Below are 15,175 nucleotides of genomic sequence, written 5' to 3' on the forward strand. Positions count from 1 at the left end.
CTCTTGGTTTTATTTGTGTTTTTAGAGGGATCCAAAAGAGATTACAGTAAGTATTCTCTTGTTTTTCAACAAAGATTTGCTTCCCTAGATTGTAAATGCTTTGAGAAAAGAGAAATGCCATCAGTTCATATGAATACTGAGTAATAAGTGAAGTCTCCTAGTGCTGGTTTAAGATAGTTTGTTATTAACACTAACACCAAAGAAATACAAACTATTATAAGAACATACTATGAGCAACTCTATGCCAACAAATTTGACAATCTGGAAGAAATGGATGCATTCCTAGAAACATATAAACTACCACAACTGAACCAAGAAGAAATAGAAAGCCTGAACAGACCCATAACCAGTAAGAAGATTGAAACAGTCATTAAAAATCTCCAAACAAACAAAAGCCCAGGGCCAGACAGCTTCCCGGGGGGGGGGGGAATTCTACCAAACATTTAAAGAAGAAATAATTCCTATTCTCCTGAAACTGCTCCAAAAAATAGCAATGGAAGGAAAACTTCCAAACTCATTTTATGAGGCCAGCATCACCTTGAACCCAAAACCAGACAAGGATCCCATCAAAAAAGAGAGCTATAGACCAATATCCTTGATGAACACAGATGCGAAAATACTCAACAAAATACTAGCCAATAGGATTCAACAGTACATTAAAAGGATTATTCACCACGACCAAGTGGGATTTATTCCAGGGCTGCAAGGTTGGTTCAACATCCGCAAATCAGTCAATGTGATACAACACATCAATAAAAGAAAGAACAAGAAACATATGATACTCTCCATAGATGCTGAAAAAGCATTTGACAAAGTACAGCATCCCTTCCTGATCAAAACTCTTCAAAGTGTAGGGATAGAGGGCACATTACCTCAATATCATCAAAGCCATCTATGAAAAACCCACCGCAAATATCATTCTCAATGGAGAAAAACTGAAAGCTTTTCCGCTAAGGTCAGGAACACGGCAGGGGTGTCCATTATCACCACTGCTATTCAACATAGTACTAGAGGTCCTAGCCTCAGCAATCAGACAACAAAAGGAAATTAAAGGCATCCAAATTGGCAAAGAAGAAGTCAAATTATCACTCTTCGCAGATGATATGATACTATATGTGCAAAACCCAAAAGACTCCACTACAAAACTGCTAGAACTTATACAGGAATTCAGTAAAGTGTCAGGATATAAAATCAATGCACAGAAATCAGTTGCATTTCTCTACACCAACAGCAAGACAGAAGAAAGAGAAATTAGGGAGTCAATCCCATTTACAATTGCACCCAAAACCATACGATACCTAGGAATAAACCTAACAAAGAGGCACAGAATCTATACTCAGAAAACTATAAAGTACTCATGAAAGAAATTGAGGAAGACACAAAGAAATGGAAAAATGTTCCATGCTCCTGGATTGGAAGAATAAATATTGTGAAAATGTCTATGCTACCTAAAGCAATTTACACATTTAATGCAATTCCTATCAAAGTACCATCCATCTTTTTCAAAGAAATGGAACAAATAATCCTAAAATTTATATGGAACCAGAAAATACCTTGAATAGCCAAAGGGATATTGAAAAAGAAAGCCAAAGTTGGTGGCATCACAATTCCGGACTTGAAGCTCTATTACAAAGCTGTCATCATCAAGACAGCATGGTACTGGCACAAAAACAGGCACATAGATCAATGGAACAGAAGAGAGCCCAGAAATAGACCCTCAACTCTACGGTCAACTCATCTTTGACAAAGCAGGAAAGAATGTCCAATGGAAAAAAGACAGTCTCTTCAATAAATGGTGCTGGGAAAATTGGAGAGCCACATGCAGAAAAATGAAATTGGACCATTTTCTTACACCACACACGAAAATAGACTCAAAATGGATGAAGGACCTCAATGTGCAAAAGGAATCCATCAAAATCCTTGAGGAGAACACAGGCAGCAACCTTTTCGACCTCATCTGCAGCAACATTTTCTTAGGAACATCAACAAAGGCAAGGGAAGCAAGGGCAAAAATGAACTATTGGGATTTCATCAAGATCAAAAGCTTTTGCACAGCAAAGGAAACAGTTAACAAAATCAAAAGACAACTGACAGAATGGGAGAAGATATTTGCAAATGACATATCAGATAAAGGACTAGTGTCCAGAATCTATAAAAAACTTAGCAAACTCAGCACCCAAAGAACAAATAATCCAATCAAGAAATGGGCAGAGGACATGAACAGACATTTCTGCAAAGAAGACATCCAGATGGCCAACACTCACATGAAAAAGTGCTCCATATCACTCGGCATCAGGGAAATACAAATCAAAACCACAATGAGATATCACCTCACACCAGTCAGAAAGGCTAAAATCAACAAGTCAGGAAATGACAGATGCTGGCGAGGATGCGGAGAAAGGGGAACCCTCCTACACTGTTGTTGGGAATGCAAGCTGGTGCAGCCACTCTGGAAAACAGCATGGAGGTTCCTCAAAATGTTGAAAATAGAACTGCCCTATGACCCAGCAATTGCACTACTGGGTATTTACCCTAAAGATACAAATGTAGTGATCCAAAGGTGCACGTGCACCCGAATGTTTATAGCAGCAATGTCCACAATAGCCAAACTATGGAAAGAACCTAGATGTCCATCAACAGATGAATGGATCAAGAAGATGTGGTATATATACACAATGGAATACTATGCAGCCATCAAAAGAAATGAAATCTTGCCATTTGCGACAACATGGATGGAACTAGAGCGTATCATGCTTAGCGAAATAAGTCAAGCAGAGAAAGACAACTATCATATGATCTCCCTGATATGAGGAAGTGGTGATGCAACATGGGGGCTTAAGTGGGTAGGAGAAGAATAAATGAAACAAGATGGGATTGGGAGGGAACAAACCATAAGTGACTCTTAATCTCACAAAAGAAACTGAGGGTTGCTGGGGGGAGGGGGTTTGGAAGAAGGGGGTGGGATTATGGACATTGGGGAGGGTATGTGCTTTGGTGAGTGCTGTGAAGTGTGTAAACCTGGCGATTCACAGACCTATACCCCTGGGGATAAAAATATATGTTTATATAAAAAAAAAAAAAGAAGGGAATCTTCCTGCCCTTCAACGGATGAATGGATAAGGAAAATATGGTCCATATACACTATGGAGTATTATGCCTCCATCTGAAAGGATGAATATCCAACTTTTGTAGCAACATGGATGGGACTGGAAAAGATTATGCTGAGTGAAATAAGTCAAGCAGAGAGAGTCAATTATCATATGGTTTCACTTACTTGTGGAGCATAACAAATATCATGGAGCACATGGGGAGTTGGAGAGGAGAAGGGAGTTGGGGGAAATTGGAAGGGGAGGTGAACCATGAGAACCTACGGACTCTAAAAACAATCTGAGGGGAATGAAGTGGTGGGGGGGTGGGAGGTTGGGATACCAGGTGGTGGGTATTATAGAGGGCACAGATTGCATGGAGCACTGGGTGTGGTACAAAAATAATGAATACTGTTATGCTGAAAATAAATAAATTTTATTAATAATAATAAAAAAGTTTGTTATTAACAAACTGTCAGTTTCCACACTTGGTCTGCTGGTTTCAGAACTGACTGAGAGAAAAGGAAAAAAAAAAGAGGTAATGATGAGTGACAGGAAAGCGAAGTGAAAGGAGTTGAAGAGGAAAGAAGAAAGGAACGGAATGGGGGAGGGATTAGGACAGAAATGTAAGCCACAAAGTTTCATAGAAATAGCATCTGTCTACTAAAAGCTGAAACACTTTATAGAGATGGAAGGGATGGAGTTGGTGGGAGTGGCTTCTGGTACCCACAGCTAGGTCAATAGGTCTCCCTGGGCCTGGACCTCCTCCTGAAGGAGGTCACAGTAATTGATATGCAAGGTCAGTGATCCAAATTCTGACAATTCACCTCCTTTTTTCTGTGTGTGTGTTTTAGCATCATCAGCCAACTCCTTAGGTAAGTTTTGTGGCTTTTCTACATCATCTGGTTTGCACCTCCTGTATAGTTTCTGTATTTTATCTCTATCTCTTAAATAAGTTTTAAGTATAAAAATAATTGACCCTTGTAAATCCATACTCTGGATTTGACAACTGATATTTTGTCGTATTTCTCAAGTGACATAATATAGAAATCTCTTTTGTTCCCATCCCTACACACATTCCACTCTCCCCATTCCCAAATTCTTAAAAATGTACCATAAATCCTGTAAGTTTATTTTCATCTATTTATATAATTTTTATGGATCATTGAACAATACATAGTATTTTTGTACCTATTTATTTAAAAATTTTATTGAAATGACATCATTCTGAAAGTATCATTACAACTTGCTTTTATCCCCCAAATATTATATATTGAAAACATACAGAAATCCAGGTTATACATTTTAATTGTTAAATAAATATCACAACTTATGAGCATATTTTTTCTCTTCTTTCTCCTATTATTCTGTTCTCAATGTGTTCAATTTCTGCTATCATAAAGAATGTTGCAAAATCTCCTTACGTAATTTATAAATAATTAATCCTAGGTATGCATCCAGAAATAGGATTAATAAATCACAGTGTGTAGGAACATTTATGTAATTTAAGCACTTTTTTACTTTACTAGCTGTTGTTTAATTGAATTCCTCATACTAGGCACACAAAAATCTGTAAAAGTTTCCCATTTTCCTACAACAGTAACAACCCCAATTTTGTCATATTTCCACCTTATTGCCACTTGGATTAGCATAAAATTTTTAATTTGCATTTTTCTGCTCAATCCTGAAACTGAGTATCTTACATGTTTACTACCTACTTAAGGCTTCACCTTATACAAACTGTTCATTTAGTTTACCCATTTATCCATGAGGTTATTGATTTGTAGAAATTCTTTATAATTATGAAAGCAAATCTTTTATATTTTGTTAAATATCTGCAAATATCTTCTCTGATTCTCTTACTTTAAAATTTTTTTATTATGTTCAATTAGTAAACATTAGTACTTCATTAATTTTTGATGTAGTTCGGTGATTCATTAGTTGCATATAACACCCAGTGCTCATTACAACACATACCCTCCTTAATACCCATCATGCAGGTATCCCATCCCGCCATCCCCTTCCTTCTGTAACCCTGTTTGTTCCCCCAGAGTCCACAGTCTCTCACAGTTTGTCTCCCTCTCTGACTTCTTCCCATTCGATTTGCCCTCTTGTCTCCTATGATCCTCTGCACTATTCTTAAATTCTTATGGTGTCTTTTGATAATTAGAAGGCCTCATTCTCCCTCCTCCCCACCCACACACAATAAGTTGTAATAATATTTGTCAATCTTTTGTTCTCTTTTAGATTTGGGGGGTTTGGTTTTTGTTTGTTTTGTTTTGTTTTGTTTTGCCTTTCTGGTCTGGGTATCACATAGATGTTATTCTACACCTTCTCTTAATAGCTATAAATTTTCTCACTCCACATTCAGGATGTTAATCCAAATGGAGGTTTTTGCATTTGGGATTTTTGTTTGTTTATAAATAATATAGATGGGGTTTAATTTTCTTCTGAAAAAACAATGGTTCCAACTGAATTTATTGACTCATGCATTCTATACCCACTGATTTGTAATACCTCTTTTATCTTACACTTAATTTTTCCATGGATTTTCTGTTCTAGTGAACGTTTGTCTTTTGCTCAACGGATACTAAATTGCTTCCATTTCTAAAGCTTTATGACATTTACTATGAAGAATGACACATTTTTCCTTCATTGTTGTTGTTTCAGAAATGCTTTGCCTATTCTTGGACCTTAATTTTTACACAAAATTTAGTCCATTTTTCAAGTTTGTATGAGTCACAGTAGGATTTCATTGGAACTTCACTGAGTCTGTAGATTTGTAAAATCAATTTTTCTGATGCATTACTATGATAATGTATCTTACTCAAATCTTCTTATGTGCCCTTCAGTAATGTTCTATAATTTTCTCAAAAGGGTCTGGAGCATCTTTTGTTAGATTAATTACTATGCACATATTTGTTTTTGTTTCTGTGTGAATGATTTTTTTTCTATTGGATTTTACAGATGATTACTGCTGCTATATAAGTTGTATGCTGTACTGTTGAGAGTAGATGTTGTACCTAGCCACTCTGCTGAATTCTAAGACTTCTAATAATTTAGAGTCTTGGATTTTGTATGTAGAAAATCCCATCTGCAAAAACTAACAATTTTTGAGTCTTCTTTATAGTTCTTAAACTTTCCTCTTATCTTACTGTTTTATCCAAAATATCCAGTACTGACACCAGCAATAATCACAGGCATTCTTCTTGGTATCTGATTTTAACAAGAATGCCTCTGTTTTCACCACTAAACATGATGCTTGCTTCCATTGGTCAGTTCCATTTTATTGGGTTAAGAAAATTCCTATTTCTCGTTTGCTAACAAAAATCTTATTAAGAATAAGTACTGAATACATTTTAATTATTTTTTTAAATTAATGACATAAAAGTTTTTTTATGATTCTAAAAATTGTGCACTCTATCTATGGATATGACTTATTTTTTTAAAAAGATCTTATTATTTATTTATTTATTTACTTGAGAGAGAAAGAGATTGTGAGAGAGAGAGAGCACAAGAGGAGGGAGAAGCAGACTCTCTGCTGAGTGGGAAGCCCAATGGGGCCTCCATCCCAGGACTCCGAAATCATGACCTGAGCTGAAGGCAGACCCTTAACTGACTGAGCACCTCCTACATATGTGCTATTTTTTTTTTATTCCTAGTATCATTGGGTTTGTGCTTTCTTTCTTTGGTCATTCTTCCATGTCAAAGATAGTTGTTTTTATTACTCTATTTGAAAATCAAATTTGAATGTCTACTAATTATTTTTCTTATTTCATTACTTTCTCTTTTTAAACTTTAGTATTTCCTTCTACTTTTTTTTTAAGATTTTATTTATTTATTTGACAGAGATCACAAGTAGGCAGAGAGAGAGGAGGAAGCAGGCTCCCGGCTAAGCAGAAAGCCTGATGCAGGGCTTGATCCCAGGATCTGGGATCATGACCTGAGCTGAAGGCAGAGTCTTTAACCCACTGAACCTCCCAGGCACCCCATTTCCTTCTATTTTAATTTTTTTTCTAGTTTACTATGTGAAACCCTTCATTAATTTTCAGAATTTATTTTTTAATGTAAATATTTAAGTGCATCCTAAGTTCATTTGCTATTTTTATTGTTGATTATTAATTGTCTTATGATTTACAAGTCAGATGTGTGTGATTTATATTCTCTGAAATGTATTGCACCATAGCCTGGTGCAAACAGATCATGTCCTGGCAAACCCTGACAAACAGATATGAATTAATAGTGACCTTCTCACAGATAGTGTTTTTGTGAGCTTTAGATATATAGAATGTCTAGTCCCATGTTCTTCCACAGCATGAGGTCTGTGGCCTTAATATTTGTTCCTGATCATGTCTTGAAAAGTCAACCTCCCATTAAGATATATGGATGATGAACCTTCTCACTTGCTAACAAAATTATGGGCTCCTTCTTGATATATGGCCCTTGGAGACTTTTCTTTCTAGTTTTCAAGTTCAGCTTTATGTTTTAAAACTTTAAAAATTATCATGCTCAACTTTTCCAAGTGGTTAGAGGAGAGGGTGAAATATCCATCTTGACAACAAGTGCCTTTTCTCTGCCTTGACTCTTTATCTTCTAATATCCAGAGACATCCTTATTTTGTTTTCTTGTTATTGAGCATCCCCACAGGACACAAATGATTTCTGAGAAGTATAAATCCCCTGTTGAAGCTGTTATGTAGTATTAGTTTGGTGCAAAGATCTTTCAAAGGGGGAAAAAGAAAAAGAAAATTGGGAGAGAAGAGGAGGAGGAGAAATATGGGCAGAGAAGGAAACAGAACAAAAGCAGCAGGATCACAAAGAAGAAAGTCAAAGAGGGAGAAAAGTTTCTGGGGACCAGAAATCTAGCAATCCTCACAAACATTGTTATTCCTTTACTAAGAAAAATTAAAAGATAGGATACATAGATGTTGTAATCTTAGCCTGCCATAAGAGTATTACTAAGTAAATACACAAAAGCCCCCCAAATATACCATAGATGGATGTCCATCTGCCCACCACACTGCATTGCACCTGGTAATAGAAAATGAGATGTGACACATTACTGCTCTCTTTCCCACAACCTTTACCTCATATATAATCTATGTAATCTTAGATTCTCCCTAAAATACACAAATCTCATTCTTGTTTGCTTTCTTTTAGCACTATCTCGATCAAGTATTGGTAAGTTCCTTTACCTTTCTCCAACTCAATTCAAGGTATCCCCAGGTTTGAATGACAACATATAATTTCCTAACTCCCTGAGCCACAGCTGACACTCAGGGGTTGGTGTTCCCAGGGGTTCCCTTGTTCTGATATTCCCAAAATGAAAAGCAGAAATTAAAAAAAAAAAAATGCCAGACAACCCCATAAACTTTTTTGTGTTTCTTTTTAGGAGAACAAAGAGGTAAGTTCCTTTACTTTTTCTCAACTCTAATTCCCTTTGGTGTATCACAGACCTGGGGCCATAAACTAACTCTGCCTAGCCTTGTCCCTCAACTTTTCTTCCTTCTCTATAATCAAGCACTTCACCTGAAGTTAATGAGAGCTTTGGAAAATGAAAGGTCTATCGATTATGAATACAGAGAAGATTCAGATGGTTTTGGCTGGCTATGAGGGTTTCAGCAAAACAAAATACCTTCTTTTGCTCAGAAGCAGGAGGAAAGAAGGTTGTGAAAAGGGCAGGGAATGAGAGTAAGGGGGGCAGCTGTATTACATAAGCCAGGTTTATTGAATCCATATTCACAGGTCTTATAAATAAGAAACAACTCAAGGATATTATATAATTTACCCAAAGGCACATAGCTCATAGAAGGTAAAACTGAGGTTCTACACACAGAGATTTTTTTAAAGATTTTATTTATTTATTTGACAGAGAGAAAGAGCACAAGTAGGCAGAGGGGCAGGTAGAGAAAGAGAGGTGGAAGCAGGCTCCCTGCTAAGCAGAGAGCCTGATGCAGGACTCGATCCCAGGACCCTGAGATCATGACCTGAGCCAAAGGCAGAGGCTTAATCCACTGAGCCACCCAGGTGCCCTACACACTGAGCTTTTAATTAAGTCATGTGCTTGTCCAAGTATCCGCAGGACACCATTAAAATTTATTTTTTCAATTTAAAGTATCTTCTTGAAGTGAAATTTAGAACATCATGCATATGTAAAAAATATTACTTTAATTTTTAATATGTAATCTAAAAATGCAAAAAAATGTGAATTAATCTAAATCTCACAATTATTTTTCTAGTCCGTTACTAACATAACTCATGTGATGAATAAGGTTGCTTTATTACATAGACATATAATATGTATACGTAAGATATAGATATATCTATATCTTACATAATGACCTTGGAAAACCATCAAGCTCAATATTTCATTACTGTTATAATCAAATCAGGTTTTATTTAGTTTTGCTTTGTTTTCATCCAGTTAAGTCACAGAAATAACTTACCACAGGAACAAAGTCAAATATCTTCAGGTTGACATGTGTTAAACAATCAACTCAAGTCTTCAATTTCTCCTGCAATATACCTGCCCTGTGGTATATGAGTATGGAATCAAAAATAAACACTGCTCAGAGGGCTGCAAGAGGCATAGTACTTCAAAGGACAATTGGGCTTGTTAAAACAAAATGATGAACAGAATATTTGGAGAAATTAAAGATACAGGGGAATCTGCTGATAGTAATTTCAGACAGCATGGTGTATGGGATTTTAGAGTGTAAGAAAGAAAATCAGATTAGGAGTTATACTAATCATTATGATAATATACTCCTTAAAATGAGAATTATCTTCTGATGGCAAATAAGGTAAATGGATATGTGACACATGTTGGGATTAATCTCAGAGGAAGGTGAGTAATTAGTTATTATATATAGTATTTAACTGAAAGATGCATGCGGCCATTCCCCCCTGAAGTTCAATACACTGTGTGGTCCTAGAGGATGAATGAGGCCCTCTTGAGAGGTCATTCTCAGAGACATCTCAGGGGACTACGGTAACTTGGGGAAGGGCTCTCAAACCAGGAGCACAAAGGGTTTGATTCTATTATTTCTCTGAAAATCTTAAACCCACACAGTGCCGGAGGCAGAGGAGGCTATGGTCCATGTGTCCCATGCAGGTGTATATAGGTATACGTAGATAAGGACTACAATTTGAAACTACTGTTGTAATATAGATGAAGTATATGTGTTACACATTCATAGCAATTCTATGAATTATATTTTACTATAAATTTTGTACTTAAAATGAATAAGACACAAAAAATTAAATGACTTGTGCAAGGTCACACAGGTAGTACGTAGAGGAATTAGAATTAAAATCCAAGTGTTCTAGCATCTGAACACCCACTGTATGTATCTCATGAAGACTAATCTGGACCCCCTCTCTAAAAAGAGTTCCATGAGAATCATAAGCTTTTCACACTGTTCATCCAAACTCTTGTGGATTTTTGCTATTATTCCTCAGTGTCAACTCCAGAATATTTAAGTCCCTTTCTATTTCTCAATTCAGGAAAGACACACATGAGTAAGCAAGAGGTGAAAAGAAAGGAGTACATAGGACAACTAAAGAAAGTTTAACCAAGACTTAACGTCTTCCACGTTCCCTACAGAGTTTCAGCCTTTACAAAGAAGACATAAATGACCTCCCTGTTCATCCCCAGTCATTTGTCTGGCCTCTGGGCCTCTGTCACGGCACCAAAGCACAGGATCTTTCCACTCTCTGTGACCAAATCCCAGAGGAAGGGAGTGGAGAGCTTCTTCCTGAAGCTTCTCGTCAAAGGGGTTTAACTATGATGACTTTAAACAGCTGACCTCATGAATTTACCTGTGTGTCCATTTACCACAGTTTACAAGGGAACTGAGCATGCTTCTGACTGTTTCTCTGGCATGAATCCTTGATATCTGGGGATCTTGTTCTCCTTGTCTTCCCCTTCCCAGGCAGGTCCTAAACTTAGAATGTCAGTCTTTTTGCTTCCCCATTATCCTAGATTTGATTAGGTAAGGCTAAAAAGCCCAGGAACACAGGACCTCAGTCTGTGGATTTAGACTAATATATGTTTATAAAAAATAAAAAATTAAAAAAAAAAAGTTGAACCTAACAGAGCATTGTTAAATCTTGTCTTTTTAGAGATTGGTTAAATACGTTTCCAAAAAGATGATGGAAATGATCTAAGATCAATCTTCACACAGGAATTTAATCTCTACCATAAGGCAAATAAGACAAATGCTCAGCCTTCTGCCACTGAATATAGTGGGGTTCATGCTATAGTAGTTTACATATCACTAGTACTGTCATGATTTAATACTGAAAGTTCCAGAAACATTCCCTATTATTTAGGGTTTTGTTTTTGTTTTTGTTTTTTAATAAGAGGAACACTCCAGAGAGTAATAAAAAGAACAAAAGAGAGAGAGAGAGTGAATATGTAATAAGAAGTTAATTTACTTTTTAAAGGAATATTCCAGAAAGAGAAAACTCCATGCAGTACAGAGGAAAGTGCATTGAACTTTGAATCAGAAAAATTGGAGGTGAAAACTACATATACTTTTTTCACATACTCAGGCACAGACTCTCTACACCTTGGTCTTCTTTTGTTATAAAATTGGAATGTTTGTAACATTATCTTTTTTCAGTTCTTGAAGCTATTACTTCATGGAGAGGAGATTCTCCAAACTGAGAAGAGGAAAGAAAGAAAGAGGGAGGAGTGGAAAACAGGGGAAAGGAAAGGTGCTGGATGAAATCAGAATATTGAAAATACAGTAAACCTGGAGACTTCCCTGAGATTTTCACTCCTGGGTAGTGTCCAAGGGGGAGGAAGATTCAAGATCCATGGGTGGTAATCCATGTGCCTACTGGGGAATGGAGAGTACAGTTTCTGTAAAGACTTCTGGGAAATGGATGGATTATTTAAAGCATTAACTCTAAACTGATTTAAATATTTGTTATTGCTCTTTAGTATTACTGCAAGGATCCATGAGTAAGTTTTTCTTCTTCTTTCAAAATCTGTTATTATAGGGCTCCCACACTAGGCAGAGGATATCTTGTCTTATCTGGGAAGATATGCTATGTCAGAGAGAACACTTGAGGTTCATCATTCTCCACCTTCTCCTTCATTAGTTATCTTACCTGCACCATGCTCACCTGTCTCACCTTTCTCCCCAAGCAATGACACACCCCTTCTTGCTTTCAAGCAAATTCCTGCACTCATGTTATGTCATGGGACCTCTACTCCCAGCCCCACATTTCTTCAGCAGCCATAACTTCTCTCTTCTGTATCCTTGTACTTTTCCATTAACTCCCTCTCCCTCTTAGAGCAAATTTGATTTTCTTCCATCCCAACAGGCCCTCCCTGGATTCTGTGTCCCTTTCTAACTACATTACTCCCCCACCCCCACAAAGAAGGAAATTATGCTATTTACTTTGGCCGTGGCCTTGGGAATAAGTTACTGCTCATCCCATTATTGAAAATATGCATTATTTCTCCATGAACTGAGAGTGGCATAATAAGAACTATTAAAAACCACTTTAAAAATAAGTTTGGTTGTTAACTAATGTATTATAAATATACAGGGAGACTGTTACAGATGAGGGTTATGGAGCCAGGCTGCCTAGAGTTGTATGCCAGCTCCCTATTTACTGGTTCTTTGAACAAAGGCAAGTTATTTAATTTCTCATTAAATTGTTACAATTTCAACTACCAATTGAAAAACTAACAGAAAAGAAGAGAAAAGTGAGAGAATATAGAATACATGAATGGAGAAAGAAGAAAATTGAGGTGATAAGGCTTAAATCAGTGTACTGGAACTGATTCCCATTTATTGCCAAAGCAAATGAATACATTTTCTAAACAAAGGGAAGACAGAGAGAGGAATGAAGGGCAGAAAAGTAAGGAATTAGGGAAAGTGACAAAAAATTTTAAAAATTTAAAAAGAGATAATCCTAATTGACAGATTTTTTTTTCTTCTAAGCTATATGCTTCTGACAAAATTTTTCCTATTGAATATTATATTTTTGGTCACAATGAGTAAAATTACTTCTTGCTCAAAAATCTTGATTTCATGATTTTCCTAAAAATATCACAACTTCCAGGTGCTTCACAACCTGAATAAGTTTGTGAATTACAGGTTTTAATTTAATGTGACCCAACCAACACCTATGATTAAATTAGTGAAACAAAGGAAATTATTTGGTCTATCTTGATCCAGGCCACAATCTGTGGTGGTGTGAATCTCACACTCTACTATTGTTGAAATATGTAGGGTACTCACTTAAACCCTTCCTTTTCCAAAGTAGAGCTCCCAAATTGGCAACCACTAGCCCAGTGCCACTAATACATGTGTTCTGGTTGACTAGCATCACATTATTTTAAATTCTGAATGTGAATGCTTCTAGATAGAGTGTGCACTTTTCAAGAACCAACTTCCCCACTATCCCCTTAAACTGACAGATTCACAACTCATGAGACTTGCTAATGCAATTGGTCATGTGACCCCCACACAGACAACCAGGATTTCCATTTAGAGTGGAAAATTTGGCACACTCTAAGATAACTAATTCTGATATTCTCATTAGGCAGACTGTCCACAGAAGCTATGCTCTTAATCTAAACATACATAATACTTAAGTGTTTTGGCAGGATATTCAAGTCTTATAATTAAGATTTTTATCTGCTTCTTCACTTTGAAAGTAAGTGGAAACATTTCACTGTCATGCATTTGTCTTCAATTGGACAAGACTACAAAATTCTAAGTTCAAAAATTTCCAAAAATATATGATATATGTTCCTCTCTGTATACCTTTGCCTGTGGCAGGTACCAGTGGGTGATCATAGTTCTCTTTCCTGCTCAGCCCACATACAATCTAAAATTTTTTTCATGTCCTGGGATGCTACTAATCAATGCTACTAATTGATCAGATTTAGTCTATTAACTGAAATACATTCATCATGCCTAATATGGGTCAATGTTCTTAAATCCTAAGTATATGGGTGTTATCTTTTATAAATAATCTTTATTTGGTAGTGGAAGTAGCAGTATGTTACCTTAGTCTATAGCACCTAGAAAAGGCAGAATCTCTTTCCAAGTGCTGAGATCTTAACATTTCTGTGAAAAGCTACTATTTCCCTCTAAACTCAACAAACTGGCAAACAAATATGGAGTCATAAATATACAAGTAAAAACAAAATAATTTTAAGAGAAATAAGCTGCAAATTTTTAACTGCCTAAAAGCTTTCTTACTAAATATAATTTTTTAAAATAATACATCGGCTCTTAAACAACATTCAGTAGAGAAATAAAGCTACATAAGGAAAAAAGATTTGAATAGGGAAAATAAGAAAGAATGGAGAAGAAAACAATAAGGAGGAAGAATTTCAGCAAAAATTTCCAGAACAGGAAAATGGAAGACCAAAGTAGGTTCTAAAACTTCAAATCATAATTTCACACATAAACAAAACCTTTTTGAAATTCCATGGGAAAATTAATTCATCACACACATAAACTTGTTTCAGTAAAGAGGTCTTGACATCTTAATGTAAGATTGGTTCCTCTCAAGGAAGAAACCATGGTTCTCCACTGCTGCCAATCTCACTGGAACATCAATGGGTATAACTAAGGTACTGAAGTAACCAAGAAATAAAAGGGATTTTTTTTTAGAGTGAAATCACACAGATCAGCAAACCAAAACAACACAATGAAGTGCTCATGAAAATGCCCTGTCACGGGCATTCAGAACTTTCCAAATGACAATAAAAGGTGTAAGGGGAAAATAGAGAAAACAGAGAAGAAGTAAGCTAAAGCTGAAGACTTTAAACACAATGAAAGCTTCCTATTTTGCATAAGAGTTTCATTCCTTTGTAGTCACTGAATAGTTCTTTCCATAACAATTCTGAAAGAATTTATCAGCTTTTCTATCCATTATTATTTTTGATTTTTCACCGTAGCCATGCCTCTAAGAAAGGAGATATAATTCCCATTTTAAAGATAAAGAAAGTAATGTTTTGTGACTTATGTAGTCATAAAACTAGAGAGAAGTGAAGCTGGGACTCTCTGGTCTTGGATGTTTATTTATTTATTTAAGAAAGAGATGATTGTGCTG

At 36.1% G+C, this 15,175-nt stretch overlaps 1 protein-coding gene across 1 annotated transcript in view; it reads left to right on the forward strand.

Annotated features, from left to right (window-relative positions):
• The window catches only part of TSBP1 (testis expressed basic protein 1), an 88,703-nt gene that overhangs the window by 7,911 nt on the left and 65,617 nt on the right, over positions 1–15,175 (forward strand). Inside the window, exons 8-11 of the mRNA XM_059179344.1 lie at positions 26–46; positions 3,941–3,961; positions 8,246–8,266; positions 8,478–8,489. Coding sequence (XP_059035327.1) covers positions 26–46; positions 3,941–3,961; positions 8,246–8,266; positions 8,478–8,489 — 75 coding nt within the window. The remainder of the gene's footprint in view (positions 1–25; positions 47–3,940; positions 3,962–8,245; positions 8,267–8,477; positions 8,490–15,175) is intronic.

This window comes from Mustela lutreola, chromosome 6 (genome assembly GCF_030435805.1).
Source record: "Mustela lutreola isolate mMusLut2 chromosome 6, mMusLut2.pri, whole genome shotgun sequence".
NCBI classification, from domain to species: domain Eukaryota; kingdom Metazoa; phylum Chordata; class Mammalia; order Carnivora; family Mustelidae; genus Mustela; species Mustela lutreola.